This window comes from Astatotilapia calliptera, chromosome 20 (assembly GCF_900246225.1).
Source record: "Astatotilapia calliptera chromosome 20, fAstCal1.2, whole genome shotgun sequence".
In the NCBI taxonomy this organism is placed as follows: Eukaryota; Metazoa; Chordata; class Actinopteri; order Cichliformes; family Cichlidae; genus Astatotilapia; species Astatotilapia calliptera.
The window spans coordinates 12045048-12065580 of record NC_039321.1 but is presented as its reverse complement, the minus strand read 5'-3'; the positions used below and the strand labels follow the sequence as shown (position 1 = coordinate 12065580).

The window sequence follows — 20533 nt, the reverse complement described above, 5'->3', positions numbered from 1 at the left end:
GTAATTAAGTCCCTAGCAAGTGATATTTAAAGAGTGACTCTTTAAATGGAGAGACGGTCGAGACTTCTCGTACTGGGGTTACTGGGAATTTAACAAGAGCCAGAGAAATTTAAAAAATAAATAAACAATTTTTTTTAGGTGAATTCTTTGAAATAAATAAATACAAAAATCTAAAAATGTAAAACATACATCTCATTGGTTGATTTGGTGTGAAAATTCTGCCTACATGACAAACGGTGTGGGAAAGAATAGGAAGCATAATAATAATAATACGTTTACTTATACTACTACTACTACTACTACTAATAATAATAATAATAATAATAATAATAATAATAATAATAATAATAATAATAGAGAATTCAGCTGACAGCAACATATAGTGAGATGTATTGCTTTGCAACCAATTACATTTTTTATTTGTTTTTGTTATCACTAGATTGATAATTTCCTGCTTCATCTCTTGTCCTTTTTACAAAAATGTTGCATTTTCCTTTTTATGTTTATCTAGTTTTTTTTTTTAAACTTTTGCACGATCTCATATTATTTGATAAATTGAGTTGCTTCGGGGATGTAACTGACTTTAAAAATCAAATAAACCAAAAACAAAAAAATAAAAACATTTGTTATGTGTTAGGTAAGTGAATGGATGGATGAGCTGACTGAGCCATGAACAGCACTGCTATTTTGAAGCATGGAAGGCTGATAGTCATGTATGTATGTAATTAGAAATGACCATATGCATACAACGTTTTTTTTTTGTTTTTTGTTTTTGTTTTTTGTGGTTCCTGATTTCGTCAGGAATATTTAAAAATAATGCATCATTTTAAAAAAAAAGAAAAAAAAGAAAAAGAAAAATACTGCTACTAAAATAAAATAGTGAGAAACAGCGAGATTAAGTCCGTCCAATCGGCTTCTTCTAGATCCAGAATTAAATTAAGCACTATAAGAAAAAATATACCAGTTTATACGTTTTTAACCAGCATGCTACACAAGCCTTTCAATATTTATTATTTATTTCTAGAATTTAAGGCAGACTACCCAAGAGGCGCTGTTAATCTCTGTCCACGCTGACAGGAAGCTCTCTGGCTGTGGCAGATAAGAAGTACACGCACGTGTTTTTATGACTTCACGAGCTTTGGTAAGAGATAGCTATTTTTAGACAGAATACGTTGTGAAATCTGCTCTCACTCACGCCTGCATTTTACTCACTAGAAAACGTCTCCACTTAAACTATTATTCTGAAAAGCGGAAGTTGTTTTTGTTGTTTGATACACAACGCTAATGATTCGTCTCCCTCGTTCACGGTAACTAAAGATGGAGTCGACAGAAAACCTGCATGGTCCAGCAGTCGGTGTCGCGCAGGATGCTACACCAACCACCGTGGACGTGGACACCGCAGTGTTTCTGCTGGGAGCGGGTGTAACAACCCTCACACACCCGCTGCTGTACGTCAAGCTGCTAATACAGGTAGCCGATGTAGCTAGCTAACAGTCATCATAGAGGCTGAATATGAATATACAGCTTCCGTGCTGTTTTTGGAAATATGTCAACTCATGCTTCTATTTACTCATTTAGCTTAGCAGTGAAATGTAATCGCTTGCTGTGGGTTACATTTATAACCGCTATGGGCAGAAGAGTCTATAGTGTTGTCTTGTTTTCCTCATCGATACGAAATTGCGTTTGACTTTTAAATCCGAGCCTCACCTCAAAAATACTGTAAATCTAAGCAGTTATTTCTGTTCCGTCGAACCATTTACAAATGTACTGTTTATACAGGTGGAAAGCTGCAGTCAGCTGAGACTGAAGATGCCACTAATGTTTCTCCCACTAAAACGTCCAGATGAACAGAATAAACTTTTTAGGATTTCCTTACCTGGATGATGCATCAAGACATTCTGTTGTGCTCATTCTGTAAAACCCTCCAAACTTAGAATGAACATCCAGCATTGTTTTAAACACTGAAAATGTATTGCAAAAGCTGGATGACAGGAAAAACTATAAGCCCAGAGTCTTGTAGTCAAAGACTCTGATGGCTCTACTGTGAGGTCCGTTTTCCATTTTCTCAAAATTTTAAACACACTTGACTTGGAACAAGCTACATCTTTATTTTGGGGCCATGCTTTTGTTTACTTAGCCAGATGTTACAACTTGTTAAGGTCTGCAAGCACCCTCTTTTCACTATTTTGAATAATTATATATATATGTATGTATATATATATACATACACACATGTGTATATGTGTGTGTATGTGTGTGTATATGTATATAGATAGATGTGTATAACTCCCTGCTCCCCCCTGCGGGTGGTCTATCCTTCAAGCTCGGATCCTCTACCAGAGGCCACTTCCTTTATCTGTTGGTGGTACATACCGTGCTGGGGCCTGTCCTTCCATGATTTTATGAGACAGATAATCTCTGAATAATACTTAAATCTATTAGCCAGAACTAACCAACCAAGTCGGTGATGCCATGTGGCACAAGATGGCGCTAAACGTGTTCTGCTTTTGAAAGCAGGTCTCCTAAATGAACCTTTACTCTTGTAGTGTTTCATGTTCACTTTAATTAAAGCAATGTGATTTGTTTGGGGCCTCTTTAATGAAGCCAGTTCTTAAACATAAAATAGCTTCGATCCACTGCAGATGCTTGTGATGGACGACCTGTCCAACGTGCACCTTGGGTGTCACTCTGTGACAGCTGGGTTGAACTGCGTGGACTGATAGTTTTGTGTCACATCTGTAGTTTGAGGATGTGCTTTCAGAGTTTTTACTGTGTTTTACTTTATTCAAATCAAGGTTGGTGATTCCATAACTTTTGATAGGACTGTAGACTGTACACCTCACAGTCATTAGATTTCAGCGATCGCCTGTGAAATATTTTTGAACTCATGTGCCCAACAGCTCTCTTCACCATCTGTATTTAAGATTTATTTAAGTTTTTTTCAGTGCAGACTTTAATGTGAACATGCTGTTCTGGCACACTGATGTCCAAAAACGTGGAAATTTTACACTGATTTTTCTTTTAGCTTGTCATCTGTAAACCACATCACTTAACATGATTGGTCCTTTATTGTGATTTTTGCCTCTAAATAACAGCAAAACAAATTTAGTTGTTCTACACTTTATCTAGTTATTGGTGATTCTGCTTTAATCGTCTTTCAGGCGTCAGAGCAGATGACATTGAAGGAGACATGAATCTGCTGGTTCAGGATAAATATAGATTCAGTAAAATCATAATTCATGTTGGCAGTAATGACACTGATCACATCAATTGGAGGTCACTACAATGAATATTGAATTGGTGTGTAACTTTGCAAAGCAGTGTCAAACAGTTTTTTTTCTGATTAAATCCCTTGAATTAGATTATCTAATGAACCCACTCTGAGCTAATGCTGAGTTTTCAGATCTTGTGAGGAAGAAGGTTGGAGAGACAGTGAGCACAACTGGATCTGAAGATGTACTCATCCTTTTGTTCCGTGTTGATTGGAAATCCAGATCCTAACCCAAACCCGGATTCTTTCATCTAACACCGGAAAAATAAGCAAAAGGGTAAAAAACAAAAACAAGCCAGTGTGCAGGTTCACAGTGTGGACAGCATCCCAACATCCCTTTAGTGTCTTTGCTGGAATTTTCAACTGTGAACTGTTCCAGTCAGCTTAACTGCTTATCTTGCAGAAGACAAAGGGATAAACCCTGAATCTCTTCTTCACCTAATTTTTATACCTCTGTTACAGAATGGCACAGCTTCTCAGGTGACATCTGGCCTCACCCATTGTGACATCCAGTCATGTGGTTGACAACTGATCAGCCACCCTTATCATTCTCTCTCTATCTGTTTGACTTTTCCACATAGCTGATATAAACCAAAGTTTAAACCTCCATCCACCCATTTCCTTCTGCTGATCGAGGCAGCAGCCTAAGCAGAGAAGATCGCACACAAACATTTGTACAGAATACACAGCACACTTACACACTGTATTTAAGAAGTCAGACGTCCTTTTAGATTAGTGCCTCGTTGGTGTCACTCACTCCCACACACGTCACATCTTTTCCACACACACATGAACACTTACTTTCCAAGGTTGTTTCTACACAGCTTCTCAGTAAGAGGACTGTGATTGGAATCATTGTTATAGATTATATTTTCTTATTCATGATATTGGTCAAAGCTACACCTGATTAGACTCTGATTAGCTTTAAGCTATAATTAACTATCAGCAAAAACACATGTGTTATGGTTCAACACCTGATTCAGAGTCACACTGCTGCAGTCGTATGCAGACGCTAATCTGCACGGGCCAAATCTGGATCATGTCTGCAAAAATCCAGCCATGAGAATAATTTTCATACTCAACCCATTTCTCATTTGACATATTAGTCAGACGTGTACTTTGTTTTATGTCTTGATTAAGAATAAAGCTGATTTACTATTAGCAAAAGCACATCCAGATAAACTGGTTTTTATTGAGGGTGGCGTTTTTATTCCAAAAGGCAAATTGATGACACGTTGCTGAGATGGTCATCTTTCTTTAATTTCATCTCATTCAGTGTTTACATTTTTTACTCTTTCATTTTGGCTCATTATGTCTGTTTTTCAAAACCTGAATTGTTCTGTCTGTCACTGATTTAAAATAATGATTTAAATGTATTTTGGTCAGTTGTTTAAGTCGTCCAGTCTGTTCTTGGAAAGCAAACACCCGAAGCTGTAGTTGAATAAAAGAAAATGGTCATGTAGAGAATCTGTTTAATTGAAACTGCTGTTGTCTCCAGGTGGGACATGAGCCTCTTCCCCCGACTGTGGGAACAACTATGTTTGGAAGGAGAGTTTTATACCTGCCCGGCTTTCTCTCTTATGGTGAGTGAAGTGGGATTAATGGATGACTTATCGTCTAACTGGACAAAGCATGAACATTTTACAGGACATGAATTTGTTTTCAGCGCAGCATATTGTGAAGGTGGATGGAAAGAGAGGACTTCTTCGTGGCCTCTCACCACGTATTGTATCCAGTGCCATCTCTACTGTGGTGAGGAGCAAAGTTAAACAGGTAAGCAGGAAATGAGATTAAGATGGTACAAAGGGTACAACCCTTCTTGCTAAGATGAATAAGCAGATGTTTCTCTATAGCTGGATCCATCAGAGGTGCCTGTATAAGTCATTTGAATTAGCAGTTCTGACAGTGTGACCTCCATCAAGAATCTCTGTGATTCAACTTGAACTTAACATTAAACTGTTAAAACTGTTAAAAATTCCCTTTGTTATCTTTAGATTTCAACCTGGACAAGCTGGAGTATTGTATTGATTGTAACTCTTTAAAATCTGAAAGATAAAGAACAAAAACGGAGCTGCATATGTTCTATATGTTCTATTGCAAAGGCTTATACAGAAGCACAATGATGATAGCCAATGATGAGGGCACGCTCTGTACTTTACACAGAGTGTGGGAACCAAACTGTTAAACAGCTGATATTAGACTTTTCCTACCTGCCTTCGTATTAAAAACGAATACGTATAAACACTACACTCTGACTTTTCCCATACTGCAGTGTTACTGAATTATTACTTTAACATGCTGCTGAATGTTTCACGTCACAGTGTTTCAGATACAGCACAGGGTCACTGTGCTTATATTTATGTGGCCCCAGCAGGGCCATGCTGCAAATAAGATTTTCCCCTGTGTATTTAAATGCCTCTAAAACAAGAGGCATTTGCCAAGTGTGTGAAGATTACAGGCACTCGTCTGACACTATACTGCACTAACACAAGTACAGTTTTATGAAATGAAATCAAATTGTCATTGTTTTCCAAAAACCTGTGGATGGAATTTAAGATGATTAAAACTCGAGACATGCCTGTGGTCTCAATGATCTGTAATTGGCTGAAACAGCTCGAACAGGAAGTGATTTATTTACTGCCACCTTATTATTAAAGCTAAATTAATAATATTCAGTGTTGAATAGAAACCTTGGGTTTTTATCGTTCTCCTGTATGAATCACTAACAGCAAGCTCTCCCAGCTTTGCAGGCTGCTTTTGTCTGGAGGAAAGTCTCCTGAATCAGTGGGATGCCATTTCCAGTGTTTGTGTTCCCTTTTTGTTGTGATGTCCTGACAGAGGACAAGTTATTTCAGGTTTCATGCCAATGTTGTGCTAATGTTTTGGGGTTTTTTTTCTTTAAATAATATTTTTAATTTGGTTTTTATTGCTGCTCAGTGTTGTTGTCATTACTGGTTCAGTTTTTGACAAAAGCACATTCAAAGCTTTTTCCCATTCAGTGAATTTTCATAATGATAATAATCCTCTGCTGTCACATTGCTGTAACATATGGATTTTCAGCCAGGGCACAGTTTGATAGCAGAAGTGTTACAATAGGAATCAATTTCAATTCCTTTTTATTATCAATTAATTCATTTTTGCCTTTCATGTAAACATGGTCTGTAATTTTCTGTAATCTTGCTGCAGTTTGTAGTCAAAATATTAGTGAAGTTCAAAGGACTTACATGTTGTTTATTTGTTACCAGTTACAAATAAGAACAGCTGATGTGCTTGAATAGGCCTTTGAGAGATGACAGGCAGTAAAGTGTAATCACTGTGCTCACGCATATGATTTTATTTAAAACATGCATAAGAATTTGGTTCTGCAAAAATAAACTTGGGTTTTTAAGTGATTGTGCAGGTGGAGCTGTAGATGATTGATGTTGTCGATGAATGTTATGTTCTTTAAATATCTGATTACACAATAGTGTGTTTTGAAGGGTAATCGGAGTTCTTTGTTCAGCAGATAGACGTCCTGTTTAAGAACGGCGACCAGCAGAATTCACTCAGGAAAGTGGTCAAAGAGGTGAGACAACTCTGTGAGGGCTGTTCTTCACTTCTTTCATTTTGAGTGTAGCTGAACTGATGTACAAATGTTTCCTTATTCATAAGTTGTGAAAAAGACAGAATACGATGATTTGAAAATCATTTAAGCCCTAAATTTAAAGGGTAAATGGTTCAATGATGATCAGTATCAAATGCTGTAACTGATAGATTTGGTTTTATTTGAAAACAATATTGGATCCTTTTTGATTAATCAATGCATTTCCAGAAAATTGTGAGGGCACAGTGTAAAACCTGAAATGTGGTATCATGCCACAAAATAAAAACCTTGCAAAACATCTTAGAACTAGTTACTACAAGTTTTCCACTACTTCCTACTGGACCTGGTTTTTAAGGTTTCCCATTGGTTTCCCAATTTGCAAATTAATGATCAAGAAAAATGACCTCAACGCCCACTGTCCGTCAGTAGTGCTAATTATAGTCATTATAAAAAAATGTAATATTTATAACTTTATACTGTTTATATATGGGGAAACCTGCCGTCATTTGCAGGACCGTAAATGGACCAAAAGCGAGTTGGACCTCCTTTTGCCTTCAGAATTGTCTTAATTCTTCATGGCAGATTTTCAACCAGGTCCTGAAAGGATTCATCAGAGATTATGTTCCTTAAAAAATGCCAAAAAGTGTCTAGAAACAACCTTCATCCCTAAAATACTTTTTTGAGAAACCAAATGTTGGTAGGGACCAGAAATTGTGCATAATTCCTGTTAGGAAGTTCTTATATTTTCCCTGGAATTTCTCTGGGCAAATTTGAGACAGGCAAGTGGTGATCAAGTGAAAAATCTGGAAAGCAGAGGATATTTGTAGACATTGTCTTGCTATTTCTGGCTTTGAAAAACGTTCTCTTTACATTGCTTTGTCTCCCAGACCTCACATGAGATGATCATCCAGTGCCTGTCCAGAGTAGCCACCCATCCTTTTCATGGTATGTCAGCAACCGGAAATGTTTATTCTGCCATGAAACATTTCTTTTGAGTAAATAAAAAAAGCTAGGCAGAGATTAGTAAAATAAAATAGTGCTGCAGTCACCTTACAGGAAGAGATTTCCTGGTTTGAACTCCAGCTCCTGAGCGTCCAATGGGTTCTGTGGCTCCGCCCACAATCTAAAGAGACGCATGTTTGTGAGTCTAAAGTGAATGTAGGTCTGAGGTAGATAAAGTGCTCAAAGTTTATAGAACAAAGCACTCTGTCAACATATGATTAAAATGTGACTGTATTCTAAATAAATGTGTGTCGTCAGTATAACTAAAAAAAGTACTGTGTTCTTTTTCTGTTGTTTTTAACTACTGATTAAGTATTTTCAGTGTTGGGAAGGTTACTTTTAAAATGTATTCCATTACAGAATACAGAATACATGCCCCAAAATGTATTCTGTAACGTATTCCGTTACGTTACTCAATGACAGTAACGTATTCTGAATACTTTGGATTACTTAATATATTATCATGCTTTTTACAACAACGTGAATGTACTATTACTGTGTGATTTATTACTATTACTGAAGGTCCGCGACTCCGAACTGTAGTAAAGGGACCTCTGACTAATACGGCGGGGTCCCTGTCAGCTCGTAGCCGAAAAATAGCTTTACTTTGTTGTGTGGGTCAACTTTTCTTGCGAGAGACAGAGAGAGGCGTTGAAAGGCTGCTCCAACGGAACTTATTGTTTTCGGAGGAAAACACGAACACAGTGTACAGTCGAGTCTTAATAGCTTACTTACAACTGGGCTCGTCAGGCTCTCTTCTTGGCTGAAGTGGTTATTATTATATTTACATGCTTCCAGCTCCCGTTTTTCCTCGATGACAACTCGTACCTTTCCACTCCCCTTTTTCTCCCTCCTTGCGCTCACAGACCCATAACGTGTATGGCAGTCCATTCTCCCTGCAACACGGACTACACTGCCCATGATGCTACATTCTTTAGAGCTATGCTTGTAGCATTCTGCCTGTTAGCTTAACACAACAACAACAACAACAACAACGAAAAGGCGCTCTCTCACCCAGGAAACACACAGTCGCAGAGAGAGAGAGAGAGAGCGTAACCCTGTAACCATGGCAACCGTAACGCTGCTGCCTGGAACAACAGAACGTAGCTGTCAAACAAAACCCAAACAGTCCTGACCTGCGACAAAATGAAACAGGAAAGTACCGCAGTGTAATCCATTTATTTCAACAAAGTAAATGTATTCTAAATACCACCTTTTTAAACGGTAACTGTAACGGAATACAGTTACTCATATTTTGTATTTTAAATACGTAACGGCGGTACATGTATTCCGTTACTCCCCAACACTGAGTATTTTTAATTGAATTCTGTCTTTACTGCGTGCTTTGAAAATTTGTAACTCCTTTTAATGCCTGATTGTGAACAGTGGCCTAAAATGTGAAGGTAGTGATTTGAGTCGTCACATGAAGCAGGAATCTCATGTTGGACTAACAGACTTGTTTACATATTGAACTATTCTGAGGCATCAATCTTTGTTTGCAGTTTACAGTATGTAGCATGTTCCCAGTCCTCATGAAAGTGTTATGTTGTCTGAATGAAATGATCTGATAAACCTTTCTGCGTTGGCAGTTATGTCGGTACGCTGCATGGCTCAGTTTGTTGGCAGAGAAGTCAAGTATGGGTAAGACTTTGGTTTATACATAAATTTCATACAAGTGTTTTGTAGATGAAGAAAGTGGATTAAAAGAAACATTCTACACTCACATCTACATAAAAAAGCAAGATGATATTAAAGGTCTGTCTGATTTTTAGTGGGATGCTCAGCTGTATGGTCAAGATTTTCAAGGAGGAAGGAGTTGCTGGCTTCTATGTGTGAGTCATGCTTTTATTAGTACAGTCTGTCCTGCTCAGATATCGTGATCTTTCACCTCCAACCATCATAGCAGTGTTTGTGTGTTTGCAGTGGTCTCATACCGCATGTCCTGGGAGAGGTTCTGTTTCTGTGGTGTTGTAATCTCCTGGCTCACTTTATTAACACCTATGCTGTGGATGAAAGTGTAAGTCTGTCACCTTTACCTATTTCAACAAGCTTTGACAATAAATATAATTTTATAATAGTACTGTATTTTTATTAGGAAAACTATTGTATGTTCTAGGTGGGCACTTGAAGAGCATGTTCAACACCCGCTCTACCTCCTGAGCCACACCTACCTTTGAGGTTGTGCCTCAGAAGGTAGAGCGCCCTTATTTTCCACAAAGCAAAAAAACAGAATTTAAAATGTAGTCAAAATGCAAAAATTAGATAACATTAAGTGGCTCAAGTGTAATGGACAGTACAGTGCAGTAAGGGGGATTAAACAATGGGAGGTTGCACACTTGACAGATTAACAGATGAATCTCTGTATTATACGTATTATCCTGTTCATGTGGTATCAAAGATTTCCTGTGTACATTCAAAAACATACCGTAAGAGCTACAATGTGACAAACAAAAGAGCTCTCATGCAACTTTAAAATTCCTGTCATAATTTAAAATCTGTTAATATAATCCAATTTGTATCCCTTCAACAAAATAAGACCAGATTCCTGTCAACAGAGCAAAGGCCCGGAAGTACACCGGAATATTATAACACTTAATTTAGAAAGAAATCTAAACTTTATATAAATGATTGCAAATCTTAGAAATCTATTTGGCCAATGCTGCTAATCATACAAAACACAAAATATTTTCTTAAAGTTGACACTGGCTATCCTGATGTGATAATGGACTTGCACTTATATAGTGCTTTTCTGCTCCACTTGGCCCATTTCCACACACACAATTTTACAAGTACATTTTTCTATGTCTGAGTGCTTTCTATAGAAAAATATATTTTTGACATCTGACGTTATTAGCCATTTCAGGGTCAAAACTCTTCTTTAAAGAGTTAAAAATGGTCTTTTATCTTCTATAAAATGATAGGTTTGGCTGTTCTCCCAGATGTTCCAATCAAATTTAACACTGAGGCATCCATGAAAAAGAGGATTCACAAGGTTCAAAGAAAGTTATCTCACTGAAAATGATATGCCATGTTCTGACTGAAGGATTTATAAAAACAGCTAAAAGTTGTAGCTCTGCTATCACTATGAATATAATACAAGAAACAAAACATTCTCATCTTAATGTAACAGTTGAAGTCTTAGTTAGTCGAGTGGTTCAGGGGGTTGGGAAGCTCATCTTGTAATCGGAAGGTTGTAAGTCTTGGTCGTATTGGTCGTTGTGTCCTTGGGCAAGACACTTCACCTACCACCTACTGGTGTTGGCCAGAATGGCCGATGGCGCGATATAGCTGCCTTGCTTCTGCCCCAAGGCAGCTGTGGCTAAAACTGTAGCTTGCCTCCACCAGTGTGTGAATGTGAGAGTGAATGAATAGTGGAATTGTAAAGCGCTTTGAGGATCTTGAAAAGCGCTATATAAATGCAATCCATTATTAGTCTGAGAGTCCTTTTTTTTTTCTTTTCTTTTCTTTTTTTAAAATTTCAACATTCAAATATTTGGCGTCTAGCGGACTGTGAGCCCATGGATTCTAATTACATCGTAAGGTTTCAAAAACTGAGCTTAAAAATGCAGTGCACATGAATAGTGCTAATAAAAAAGCAGAGAGGCCTACAGTGAACATAGATTATTTTTAAGGGGTTTTTTAGTATTGTTTGTATTAAAACAAAATACAAAGCATTACAATACATGAAAAAGACAATAGCATTAAAAAAGGAGGAGTTTGGACCCAGAGGCAGGGTTGTTACATCATCACTTAACAAGTGGATAGTCTCATAGACAAAAAGCTAAGCTAGTGTTTATGGCAGAGGTATTATTATCATCATCACCAGCTAGACAAAAGCCTGGGCTAGGCTAATGACAAAGTTGCCTTATTGCAAATAAACAACATACAGAAGAGGCACACTTGATACATGCAGACCATTAAGCAGTGTTGGAACACACTGTGGTACCATACGCTCGAAAGCATCAGTTGAACAGAAAGTAGTGTGATGGTACAAGAATGGTGAGAAAAAGGTGATTAACAATGGAAGAGAGACAGACCTTCATATAAATGTCGGTCTGTCCTACAGAGAAACTGCAAAGAAAGTCAAGGTGTCAGTGAGTTTAGTTTCCTTCAGCATCCAAAGGCTCAGAAACAAACTGACAGGAAGAGGTCTGCAGACCCAAAGACACGACTCAATCAGAGGACAAGTTTCTGAGAGTTAACAGCTGTGTGATAGGCGGCTGACAGGACAACAGCTTCAAGCACAGCTTAATAGTGGTCGTAGTAAGAAAGTCTCAGTTTCAGCTGTGAAGAGAAGACTTTGAGCTTCAGGTTTGACAGGACGAGTTGCAGCAAGAAAGCCAGACGTCAGAATAAGACAAAGAGGCTTGGCTGGGCCGTGAAACACCACCATTGGACTACTGAAGACTGGAAGAAGGTATTATGGACTGATGGATCAACATTTGAAACCTTGTGTTCATCACACAGGATCTTTGTGGTCGAGTAGGTAAAGGATGGTTCCACAGTGTGTGGTATCAACCGTCAAACATGGAGGAGGAAGTGTGATGGTCTGGGGCTGTTTGCTGGATCCAGGGTCGGTGACTTGTACAGAGTGAGAGGCTCCCTGAACCAAAACACGTACCACAGCATTGTGCAGCACCATGCAGGACCCTCTGGTATGAGCCTAGTTGGTCAAGGCTTCATCCTACAGCAACATAAAGACCCAAAACATAGATCCAAGCTGTGCCAGAACTACCTCAGGAACAAAGAACAAGGTGATGAGCTTGAAAACATGGAGTCCAGCACAGTCTCCAGACTTAAACCCCATCGAGCTGGTTTGAACTGGACAGAAGAGTGAAAGCAAAGCAACCTACAAGGTCCACGTTTATGGGAACTAACCCTACAGATATGGGAGAATATTCGATTTCTATTGTAGAAAGAAGCCACGACTGTCTTCAGCTGTTATATCTGCCAAAGAAGGCTACTCTGATGGGTTAAAGGTTAGAATACACTTTGGTCTATAAACTGATTCCATGATTTCTTTTTTAACTCCAATTACTTATTTGTGCTATGCTTTCATTTCAGAGTGCAATCAGACAATAAACTGCGTAATTTTCAATAAAGAACTTGAAAATGTGGTGTTCTAAAACTTGTTACTGGTAGTTTATGAGGATTGCTGTGAAATTTTAGCTTCATATACTAGTTGTCTTTTGCATTTTACCAGATAGGTTTATTTTTTCATTTTTTTAATTACCCATTACTCAGACATTTTTATATATGTCTCCTATAATACATACAGTACATCTGGAAAGTATTCACAGAGCTTCATTTGTTCCACATTTTGTCATGTTACAGCCCTATTCATTGTTCACTGCAAAATGTTAAATACAATAACCTATAAAAGCAATTGCTTGAAATTCTTGCAAATTTATATTCATAAAGAGAAAAATATAACAAGTACTTAAATATTCACAGCCTTTGCTTAATACTTGAAACACCTTTGGCAGCAATTACAGCCTCATGCCTCTTTGAGAGTGATGCTACAAGCTTTGCATACCTATTTTTGGGCAGCTTATTTCCCATTCTCCTTTGTGGAACCTCAGCTGGGGAGCAGCAGTGCACAGCCATTTCTCTCCAGAGGGTTTCAGGCAGATTTCAGTCTGGGCTCTGGCAGGGCCAGACATTCACACAGTAGTCAGGCAGGTTCTCATGTGTCTTTTACTGAGAAGTAGGCTTCACCCTGGCTACTTGGAGTACAGGAATGGTTGTTTCTGAAAGCTTCTCCTCTCTCCACAGAGCAATGCTGGGAGCTCTTTACTAGAGTGCCCATCGGGTACTTGGGCATCTCCCGAATAAGGCCCTTTTACCCAGATCATGTAGATTGACATGGTCAGACAGTTCTGGTGGTTCCAAACGTCTTCCATTTACGGACAATGGAGGCCACTGTGCTCATTAGAACCTTCAGTGCTGCAGAAATCTTTCTGTAGCCACCCTCAGATCTGTGCCATGATACAATCCTGCCCCTGAGGTCAATTCCTTGGTCTTTATTGATTACAAAATCATCCAGTGATCTATAGTATCCGGGTACCATGCACATGTTCATATGTCTTATCAATATTTCATTCCTCTGCAGCCCATCCTGTGAGAGTGGTGGTCCCACAGTAAACCCACTTAGCTTTTTCATGCTGATCCTTGCCAGGCTGTGAGCTCAGGCTTGGCCAGCAGACGTTCACCCATAAGCCTCTATCCTGTTCCTGGTGACAGGGTAGGATCCCCGCTGACCCTGTCCCGAGCAGGCTACATTGAACCTTTATTAGATTTATTATACTGCGTAGGGTGTCTGGCTCCTCACCCAGGACCAGTTTGATTTCGAAGACCCTACCAGTAGCAAATTGCACTTGACAACAAAGCTTCTGGGATTACTGGAGCACACAAACCCATCACCCTCACACACCAAAAACGAAAATGATGAATGAAAGAAAACGTGTAATACCGGTGTTTCAGAGACACTTGTATATGCTTACATGGTAATTTGTTGTTTATTATACAAACGATTGTAACTATTGAACTTTAAGTGCATTAGTTTTAGTTTCTGGAAACATGTAAATTCCTTCAATAACATTTCCCCCTCTCTTTACATTTCTTTGCAGTTCAGTCAGGCCTCTGCAGTGAGAAGCTACACTAAATTTGTGATGGGCGTAAGTTCTCTCTTCAGACCATGAAAGGTTTCTCCTGTATGTCATAATTCAGTAATAATGCAGTGTGCGTTTTGTGCCTCATTAGATTGCAGTAAGTGTCCTTACATATCCATTCATGCTGGTTGCTGATCTTATGGTGGTAAACAATTGTGGGTGAGTCATTAAGCTAAACACAGTTATGAACTTAAAATGTAATATTGATTTAAACCTGATGCCGTAGACTCTTTCAAGGTTTATAATTAGCTTTTTATCGCACTCATATTAAATGGTTTCAGCGATTGTTTTTTTTTTTTCTCTCACCAACTTGAAACATGATGCTGTGATTGCAGGTCTGTGGAATACAAAAGAATAAAAAGACAAAAGTTGCACAAACCTTCTGGAAAAGGTTAAATTTAGTCAACAAAGATTAGAGAAACTGGAGCTCATATCATTTATAACTTTTTAAGGGTAATTTCAATCAGATGGCAGTTGGATTCCTGATCTCATAGATTTTTTTCATACAATGATTAAGAACAAAGTGGTGAAATTCTAAATGAGGAACTTCCTGTTTTTCATATGACTGCCACATACATGTTTTCTAGCAGCTTCGATTTATATATATATATACTACGAAGGAAGGGCTTTAGTATGTGCTTTCCAGGTTATGTCCAATAATTTCAGCAGAACTGAAGTTGTAGAAATATTTCAAGGACCACTGGTAGACAAAGGACAAGCACCAGTGCTCATAACAAAAGTTAAAGTTTTAAATATGTTTACAGATTCCTCCATGAACTGCTCTTGTGTTACCATGTAGGCATTGATTGGAGTCTGACAGCATTTCCAAATCACTAAAGATCTCGAAATCTGACTAATGTGAGGCTCATACAATAAATGGTTCATCATTTTTACACTTGAAGTTTGTCTCCAGAACAGGGGCTTTTTGTGCTACATTAAAGTCTTTATTATGTTTACAGTAAATATGCTTTTAATATTTTTTTGCAAAATAATCGCTGATGCTTCAGTCTGACTGCTGAGCTTTGTCTTGTCAGACTGGCTGCAGGACTTCCTCCTCTGTCGCCCGTCTTTAGCTCCTGGCTGCACTGCTGGAATCACCTGAGCAACAAGGTACACTCACTATGTCACATGGCATTTGATTCCTTAATGCCATTTTATTATTCCATGACCAATTCACTGGAACTCAAAATAGAGGTAATAGAGATGCTGATGGATGCAGAAGCTTTAGGAATGTTCAAATTAACAATCTGTAAAAGAAGGAATGCACTGGCTGGTTCAGCAACACCAAAAGGCCTAAAGAGGTAGAATTTTTCCTTAGATCAGAAAAAACATTCACAGTATGTAGCCATGTCAAGAAAGGAGGTAGTCGGTCTATCACTGTCAAAATCTATAATCAAGAAACACCTTTGTGAAGATAAATGCAGAGGGTTCACAAAAAAGTGGAAACCACTTGTACACTACAGTAGGATAGTGGAGAGTAAGCAGGACACTGCCTGTCAAATAGGGTGGAGGTAGTGATGCAGCATGTGCATGTATGGATGCTAAGGGAACAGGTCACTTGCTGATAGAAGTAGCAGGGTGAACTGCGACGTGTACAGGCCTATGCTCTCTGCTCAGGCAAAGCATACTGCAAAAGCCAGTCAGAAGACCAGAGCTGGAGTTCCCCAGTGCACTATATATTTTCCTATATTCCTTCTCTTTGTCTCCCTCACGCCAGGGTCACCTCTTTAGAGGATCCAGTTTCTTTTTCCGCCGAGTGCCCTTGACCTCCATCGAGGACTAACATGGTCATCGCCACCACCTGCTGGGATGTTCTTCACCTTTTGCTCAGAAACATTTTCCAAAGATATCGATCCCTTCCTTTGTCATCAGCCTGCTGTATCCATCCAGACAGCTGGAGCAGCAGAACCTTTTTTGAAGTATGAGAAGCACATTCATTGTTATGATTATACCAGCTTCTACTCCTTTCCTCCCTGCTTCCAAACAATGCACCAACTATGGGCACCGTTTTGTTGCTGAGACTCACAAAGACATTTTAGAAATGATTCTCACATGAAATGATTTATTTGACTGACTTGCAGTGAGAACAGTACTTCCAAATTGCACCAATATGTTTGTTGGTACCTCTGCTATAGTCTGCAGCACTTTAAACATCTCTGGTTGTTTTAAAACTTGTCATTTTGCTTGATTTTAGATGTTATTAATCCACTCCAGTGTTGCAGCTGAACAGATGATCTGTTTTCAGTTTCTTTGCAATTAAAAACCTCTGTCTTTTTCTTGATGTTGCTCTTGCAAACTGAGTAAAGAGGTAATGCTATTTTTTTAAGTAAAAAATATTTTCTTTAAAAGAGGTTGGAGAAATGTATGAAAGTCAAGAAGCTCAAGATATTATATATGCCAGAGTCTAATAAAACGGAGAAATATGATTTTGAAGTTTGTACAATGTTTTCTTTTTTATCAGTCAGCCTTTAAACCTTTAAACCTGCCAATCGAGTGGTTTAAAAACCTGTTAACAGTCTGTTAGTTCTGAAAGCGTCCATGTTCGCTGATACATGTGACTGATAAATGAATTCTGCTTTATGTGTGTGACTCTAGTAACAACCCCACCTGCCTGTTTTTATTGATAAAAAATAAAATCTTTGCCACAACAGTGTTCACTTCATATTCAAAATGTGAAATATTATATAAGTTGTATACTGATGCTTTAAGATCCAATCTTAAGCAGTAAATAAGAACATATTGAGGGTTACTAGATATAGAATAGTAGATATAGAATAGTAAAGAATAGTTCATTGCCTGGGCCACTTTTTTTAACATGAATAAATAACTCACCGTTTTTCTAAGGCGACAAGTTTACATACTTTTTGAAGTTCTCTGAACTAATGAGGTTTTACAGTGATGAGCAGATAATCCATAGGTAAGTTTAAATTAACTATTCATTAGCTTTCTAACAGCCTGATATTCTGAGGCTTTGTAATATAAACACTGTAATAAAGGTTGCGAGCTTGAGTGCTACAGAACATCAGAGCTGATAATAAATTACGCCTGTAGTGTTCCCCCAACACAGGACGGCTCTGTTTAAAAAGTCCCAACCTCTGATCAATCAAGACTTTATTCGCCACATGCAGGTTGCCCTGCAGTGAAATGGGACCCCCCCCCCCCACACATACACACACACACAACACATATCACATGGGGTTACAGGTCGGAGATCGGTAGCGTTACAGAAAAAAACACTGAAATATACACTACAATGGGAAAGTACAAGAGGAAACTCCAGAGGAGCATGAGAACAGGAAACAAAAAAACTCCTCTGCACAAAAAGAAGCACATGAATGTCCACAGCACAACATTATGGAAGACGTGACAAGCCACAGGGTTGGGTAGGGGGTGAGGAATAGTTCGAAGCAACGCAGCAGCCATCCTGCCCAGCGCTACCATTCCAGCGCGGGCTCAGACCCGCCGTGTTCCCCAAGAGGGAGCAAGCATCGAAGGCGTTTGGAAAGGCAGGGGGATGAGTGTGTCTGCGATCCTGTGGGACTTGAACAGTAAGTAGTATAGAGCCTGATGGAGCCCAACATTTACTACCTCTGTTGTCCAGTCGTCTACCCTGACTCGTCTGTTAAGAAAAGAAAAAGCCAGTAACACCTGTTCACTTGGTAATTAACTGGGCCCAGTTTAGTGGCCTGAACAGCAGGCCCTGAGGTTCTGTAACTTTTAAAAGGCTCCAGTAACCTGTAGGAGCTATTTAAACTGAGGATGAATATTCAGGGTTTGCTGTTTCACAAATGATTAAAAGGAGAATGTCTACAATTTAGACTTTGGTGGATATTACAGGATATTTTATTAAAGCAGTTTGGCATGAGCAGAGCAGAAGCAGAGTCAAATAATAATAAATAATAAGCTGTTTGCATCATGGTGTTTCATATCCATGTTTTTAATCACAAGCTGGAGAATAATACTCAGACGAGACCCAGACACGGACAATGTCAAGGACTGGAGACTAGTTCGTGACATCGGTCATTCGACCATGGTTCTTCTTAGAAAGAAAATAACGACAACAACAGTGTTTAAGGGTTTCAGCACCTTTGTGTTTTTTGCATTTGACAGTGTTGTGATGGCTGCCTTTACAGCAAAACAGCACTCCTGCTTCCCAAGCTCTTCAAATAGCTGCACAAGCTGTCAAATTGTATTGTTTTGGTTTCAAAGAGACATGAAGCGTTCTTTCCAAAGTCTCACCTGCATCACCCCATTGTGTTCAGAGTGAAGGTAGGGCAGGTAGGTGATCTTTCCGATCCTTTTTGGATTTCCAGTGAGCAGTGGATAGGCAGCAGGTGAGTAGTAGCAGATAGCAGACCAGCTTCAGACAATCTGAGGAAGTAACAGGTTAGCGTGGGGAGTGATCCAAAGCACCGGTGACAGGAGACACAAGGAGCAAAACACTTAGCACAGAAAGTTACGAGGAGTTTAAAGCAAGCATAGAGGCCGATTTAGCAGTACAGAACATCTGACGACCTGGCGAACGTCTGAGGAGGTCCTAAATACATCCAGGGTGACTGCTGCAGATGACCAGGACTATGACAGATGTCACTTTGAGACAGATGCCCTCGATCCGTGTGACAATGATTGAAAAGATTTTAAGGTGCCAAATCTATAAAGTTCTAATCTCAACAGGTTTGTCCAATAAGAAAAGATAGTTTCATAAGAAACTAAATTCACTTCCAGCCCTATTTTATTGAACAGGAAGCGTTTTCACAGGGTTACACATCCATAAGATAGGGGGTGTTTGCCGTGTGATGGAGTGATACTGTGGTTTAGTCTCAGGTCATACTGCTCATTGAACAAAAAACACACAAATCAGGTGTTAAAATGCTAAACCTTGGGTTTTACCTCCACTGAGAAGTGAGGAGCAGCAGTTTTGAAAACTGAGCTGAATGTTAGCGGGAACGAACATCTCCAAAAACGTTGGAGCAGTTTTACACATGGAGTCTGTCTTGTTAGACTGACCAGAAGATTAGATCATTAATTTCTAGACTAGAAAATATTCATTAATATGAATTAATAATTAATTGAATGTTTAATAATAAAATTAACTGATATTTATTTAATTATTTATATATACTTTAATTGATGCCATATTTAATTAATACTTCATGATGTATTTATTTAATTCATTTTGGCACACATGGCCCTCTGTATTTGTCAGCCTGGCTAAAGCTCTGAAAACAAAGCCGGGGTTATTCCCATCTTATCTTTTTCAAGATATGTATTTACGAGTTACACCAGTACTTGTGATTTGTGGATTTCTTTGTTAGTATCCAGATGTATGTAACACTAATAACACAACAGCTGACCTCTGTGAGAGCAGAGTTGAGGTGGCTGCTCTGCACTGTGTTGGCACATGAAGAAGATAACACTGGAGGGATTACATCCATACACTCAGTTACAGCACTTTCAAAAAGACATCTCCTATAATGTATTCCCCGCTGCAGTGTAATTCATTATTGTAAATTTAAAGTTATTAAGAAGTGATTATGCAAAAGACGGTTTTCAGGAAACACTGTTAAATATTCAGTTTCTATCAGAACGAGAGCCAGAGTGTGATCGGAGAGGTGGGTGGGCTAATTTACACTTTGAGAGAGGCCAAGTGAGTCACAGTATGTTCAACACTGAGGCTGTCATTTTCAGCATCTACGTGTAACTATTTTATCTGAACTGTTCACTAAATTAGATAAAAGACAGATGGAAGAGTAAAAGAGTTCCTCTGTGTCCACTGTGAGTGTCCATCATTGAACAGCGCGGCGGCTGACCACACCAGCTGTCTGCCACTTACAGTGTAGTTTTGACCTTAATAGGTCACATGACAGGGTGAGGCAAGGTCTCACAGTGTTTTCACCTGAAACCTCAGGTGATCATTACAGACGCCTTTTTCACTCCTTGGCTCAAGTGACGAGGCTCGTGATTAATAGTGGGCCAACAATCCTCTTAAGAGACAACCCCCACTAG

At 38.9% G+C, this 20533-nt stretch overlaps 1 protein-coding gene across 5 annotated transcripts; it reads left to right on the top strand.

The window, feature by feature from the left end:
- Window positions 1-1055: 1055 nt before the first annotated feature.
- LOC113013105 (mitochondrial carrier homolog 1-like) lies at window positions 1056-17177 on the top strand. Of its 5 annotated transcripts, none has more exons than XM_026153725.1 (13): window positions 1056-1141; window positions 1318-1470; window positions 4770-4854; window positions 4938-5044; window positions 6777-6836; window positions 7742-7799; window positions 9446-9497; window positions 9629-9688; window positions 9780-9873; window positions 14486-14533; window positions 14619-14686; window positions 15562-15637; window positions 16245-17177. In XM_026153725.1, exons 1-13 carry the CDS (start codon window positions 1124-1126, stop codon window positions 16308-16310), a joined length of 945 nt encoding a protein of 314 aa, XP_026009510.1. In that variant the 5' UTR covers window positions 1056-1123; the 3' UTR covers window positions 16311-17177. The 5 variants fall into 5 exon arrangements, with proteins under 5 accessions (XP_026009510.1, XP_026009509.1, XP_026009512.1 ...); XM_026153724.1 differs by having other exon boundaries at window positions 6774-6836; XM_026153727.1 differs by having other exon boundaries at window positions 6774-6836; window positions 14619-14624; window positions 16245-16306.
- Window positions 17178-20533: the final 3356 nt, after the last annotated feature.